This window comes from Condylura cristata, unplaced genomic scaffold (genome assembly GCF_000260355.1).
Source record: "Condylura cristata isolate star-nosed mole 26May11 unplaced genomic scaffold, ConCri1.0 scaffold00013, whole genome shotgun sequence".
Classification (NCBI taxonomy): Eukaryota; Metazoa; Chordata; class Mammalia; order Eulipotyphla; family Talpidae; genus Condylura; species Condylura cristata.
This window is the reverse complement of record NW_004567114.1, coordinates 24695032-24698886: the sequence shown is the minus strand read 5'-3', so window position 1 is coordinate 24698886 and position 3855 is coordinate 24695032. Positions and strand designations below refer to the sequence as shown.

The following is a 3855-nucleotide window of genomic DNA, read 5'->3' as shown; positions in this document are numbered from 1 at the left end:
CGCGCCGCTCCTCCACCTGCGCGGCCCAGGCCCGGCGCCCCTTCTCCAGAGCGCGCTGCTTCTCGCGCTCCTCGCGCTCCCGCCGCTGCTCGGCGCGCAGGCGTTGTTGCTCCCACTGGCCGTGGGCCGCGGCGCGCTGCTCCAGCAGCAGGCGCTCCTCCTGGTGCCGCGCCAGCATCAGCGCGGCGATCTTGCGGTCGCGCTCCGGCACCCCGCGCAGGCCGCGCTCGGCGCGCACTTGGCGCACGATGCGCTCCACGTGCTGCGCGGTCTGCGGCGAGTGGCTCAGGTCGCCCAGGCTGAAGCTCCGACTGGCGATCGGGACGAGGGCCAGGGCGGACGGGCGGCCCACAGGGTTGGGGGCGGAGGACGCGGACCCGGCGGGGTAGCTGTTCCTGGCCGAGCCCCGGGACGACCAGGAGGAGGACGACGCGCCCGACTCAGAACTGAGGGCGCCCTCACGCCGGCGGGACAGCGAGTCCAGCGAGTGGCTCTTGCGACCCCCGCGCGAGCCCGGGGGCGGAGGCTGGGTCCGGGCTGGGGAGGGGCTGGAGGAGGCCTTGCGGGTCGCGCGGCGCCCGGGCGAGGCGGGGAGGCTGGCGCTGCTGCAGCTGCTGCTGCTGCCGCCCGCGCTAGAAGCCGAGGCCGCCGTGGCCGGGGGGCCCAGCGGCGTGAAGAGGCGCCGCTTCTCCTCGCGCACGATGCGCTCGCGTTCGGCCCGGCACTGCTGCAGCTTGGCGCGTCGCTCGGCCTCGTAGGCCTCGTACAGGCCGGTGGCCACTCTCATGGAGCGGCCGGGTGCCTCGCGCACCAAGTCTGCCAGGGCCCGGGGCAGCAGCTCCACCGGCTTGACGGCGCAGCGGGCGCAGGCCTCCAGCGAGCGGGGGCTGGTCAGCACGTAGCGGCTGCCCTCGGCCTCCGGACAGTCGAAGTTGAAGAGGTCGAGGTGCAGCATCGGGGACTGCTCCCGCCTCCCGCCTTCCGCGGAGCATGGGACTTCAGCCTTGCGGGGCACCGCCGCCGAGGCCGAGGCAGCTGCAGGCTGCTGGGCACCCTGGGCATCGGGGGGCACCGATGCGGCGGCACCTTCCCCTCCCGAGCCACCGGGCTCCTCTCCCGCTTTCTCCTCTTGAGGGACGGGATCCACCATGGCTGGGTCTTTATGTCGAGTCTCTGCGGAGGACGAGGGAGGGACAGTGAGGAATACATTTGAAAGCCTTTCTCCCCGCCCCCATTCTTATTCACCTTCTCCCAACTTAATCCGCTTTAGGATTAGGCTCAGAGGCCTGGTGCAAAGTAAATCATAATACCGATGCCCTAAAAATCCATGGGGGGTAGTGGGGGAGGTGTTTACTGGTGTAAAAAGAGCAGCCTTCATCTCGCTAAACCCCTTAAATTCCCTATGGAAGCGCAGGACCGAGGCCTTCGGCCAAGCTCCCCCCGGGCGTCTCGCCCGCTAGTTGCAATTCCTTCCAGCTGCAAGTTAAGAAGAAAAGATCGAGGTGCAGGCAGTAGCCGACTGGGGAGGCGCTGGAGGATTCCCGGGAGGATTAGGGTATTTGTTTGTAGCTTAGGCGGGTGACCTGGGATGCAGCTTTGTGGGAACAAAAAAGGGAGAGGCCGTTCATCCCCAAGGCACATTGCTGCAGTAGCCCCCATTTGCTTGGGGAAGAAGTAGATGGTTGATTCCCCGCTGGCCGCCGAGACTCTGGCCAGGAATGAAGGAAGGGCCGAGAGAAATGCCTCATCCCCAAAAGGCCTCTCGGGGAGGGGTGATGGATTCTCCATCCTGCCTCTTGGGCAGGGCTTACTAGGAACTGCACGCCTTCCGAACCCAGCCCCAACCCCCACCGCCGGGTGTTTGCTGGGGATGGAGAAGGTGTCTGGGTTTTCCCAGATGCTCCCGACCCCTCCGAGTCTGAGTGTGCTAAAGACACCGTGCATCCAGCCTAGGCTCGGACACCGACCTCCGGCTGCCCTCGAAGTCCCCCCACTATATCCCAGCGAGATGGGCTCCTGGAGCTCAGGGAACAGGGCCAGGCCAGTGCTGGACGCTCCGGGTCCCAGGGCTGGCTCACTCACCGCACGTCCGGAGCGCCGGCCCCGCGCGGAGGGCTTTTGTTCGCAGTCGCCGCTCTCCGTGGAGCCTTTTCAGTGCTCACGCCGGCGTGGTCGGGTTAATGCCGGCTGCAGCCGCGAAAGGAGCTTCAGCTACCGCCGCAGGCGCCGCCAGCGTCTCTCCATGGGCCAGTGCACACCCCAGACGCTACCTACACGCGGGAGGGGGAGTGCGTCAAGGTCTCCCTAAAATAACGCAACTCTGCTCTTCCCTCACAGTGATTTTTATAAAAGGAAGCAGCCGGGTTCCATCGCTGCAGTATCCAACGCCGCCTCTCCAGCCGTGAAGGTACCGCAGGTCTTTCGATGCCCACGGCGCCTCCTGGTGGACACTCAAGGGTATTGGTTTGTTTCCTTAGAGGGTGAAGGAGACTTGAAATTCTATATTAAATGTGTGTATGCTTTACATACGAAGTAGTCTTACTAAAAATCCCTATTCTTTCGGCACCTTAGCTGGGTAGAATTAAGGAACAGCTCTTGCTGTTTCTCGAAGCACCCCAGAAACAAACTCGATAGCGAATAATTGGGTAGAAATATGGCTCCCGATCAAAATTGTGGTTTTATTTTTTAAAAAGAATTATTTATTTATGCACACAGAACTGGGGTACAGGCCAGAGGCGCAGGGGCGGTGAGAGGATTCACCAGAGACAGAGTGGGGAGCAGAACAGGCAGATCTACTGAAATACTCTGCTGAGGGGAGTAATGGGAGATAGGAGAGGTCTGTTGTGTCACAAGTGGGTCAGCTCCTTGACCAGGGATGGAACTGGGAGGCAGTGGCTGGAGATAGCTTGGTAGCTCTGAGACTTCAACCCTTGCACCACTAGGGAAACTACCCCCTTTTTTTATCTTTTTTTTTTTAAGATTTATTTATTTATGCATATATAGAACTGGGGTACAGGCCAGAGGTGCAGGGGCAGTGAGAGGCTTCACCAGCGACAAAGTGGGGAACAGAACAGGCCAACTGACACGTACACTGCTGAGCAGGTCAGGAGAGGTCTGCTGGGCCATGTGGGTCTCCTCTGGGGCGGGGATCAAACTTACGCTGAAGTGGCTTTAGCTTCTTAGTGCTGTGCTTTAACCTGCTGCGCCACCAGGGAGGGCCCTATGGTTTTATTTTTTTTAAAGAAAAACCAAGAATAGGTAGGTTTGAGGCAGACAGAGAGATAGATGATAGTTGACTAGTGTTTCATGCAACATTTTAGTGCTTCCTGGTTCCAGATAAAACAAATGAAAACCAGTTAGGGCCACTTAATGAGTGATTCTGAGACCCCTCTCCCCACCTCTTTCCCCATTTTGAGTGGCAGTGGTCATAAGAGGGAAGAGAACTTGGGGGACTGCTTCAGGGTGGCAAGACATAACCTTAAAGGGCATGCTGAACTCAGTTGTTAATAACTTTGACATTATCACAGAGGCTGTGAGGAACAAGGGAAGGGCTTAAGGCAGAAAATGACAAGATTTGGCTCTATTTCTGTTGTAGGACCGTAACGCTGGCAACAGTGGGGTGTGGTCTTCAGGAGGGCTGTAGGTAGGGAGGTGGGCAGCCTCGTTGGCTGGTTACTGTGTCCCCCAAGTCCAGAGGGATTGGGACCTGAGCGGGACAATAGTAGGAGGAATGGACCTGGTGGGAGCTGGGAGCGTGCAGCTTCCTGAAATGGAGAGTAGGGGAACAGAGCTTGACCTGGGGGGTGGGGAAGAGTAGAGGCTAGGAACAACTTCCTGGAGCAACAAGGTGGCTGG

At 59.9% G+C, this 3855-nt stretch overlaps 1 protein-coding gene across 1 annotated transcript in view; it reads right to left on the bottom strand.

Annotated features, from left to right (window-relative positions):
* Positions 1-1150, bottom strand: part of CCDC177 (coiled-coil domain containing 177) — a 2128-nt gene extending 978 nt beyond the window's left edge. Inside the window, exon 1 of the mRNA XM_004681745.1 lies at positions 3-1150. Within this exon, the coding sequence (XP_004681802.1) occupies positions 3-1150 (1148 nt within the window). The remainder of the gene's footprint in view (positions 1-2) is intronic.
* Positions 1151-3855: the final 2705 nt, after the last annotated feature.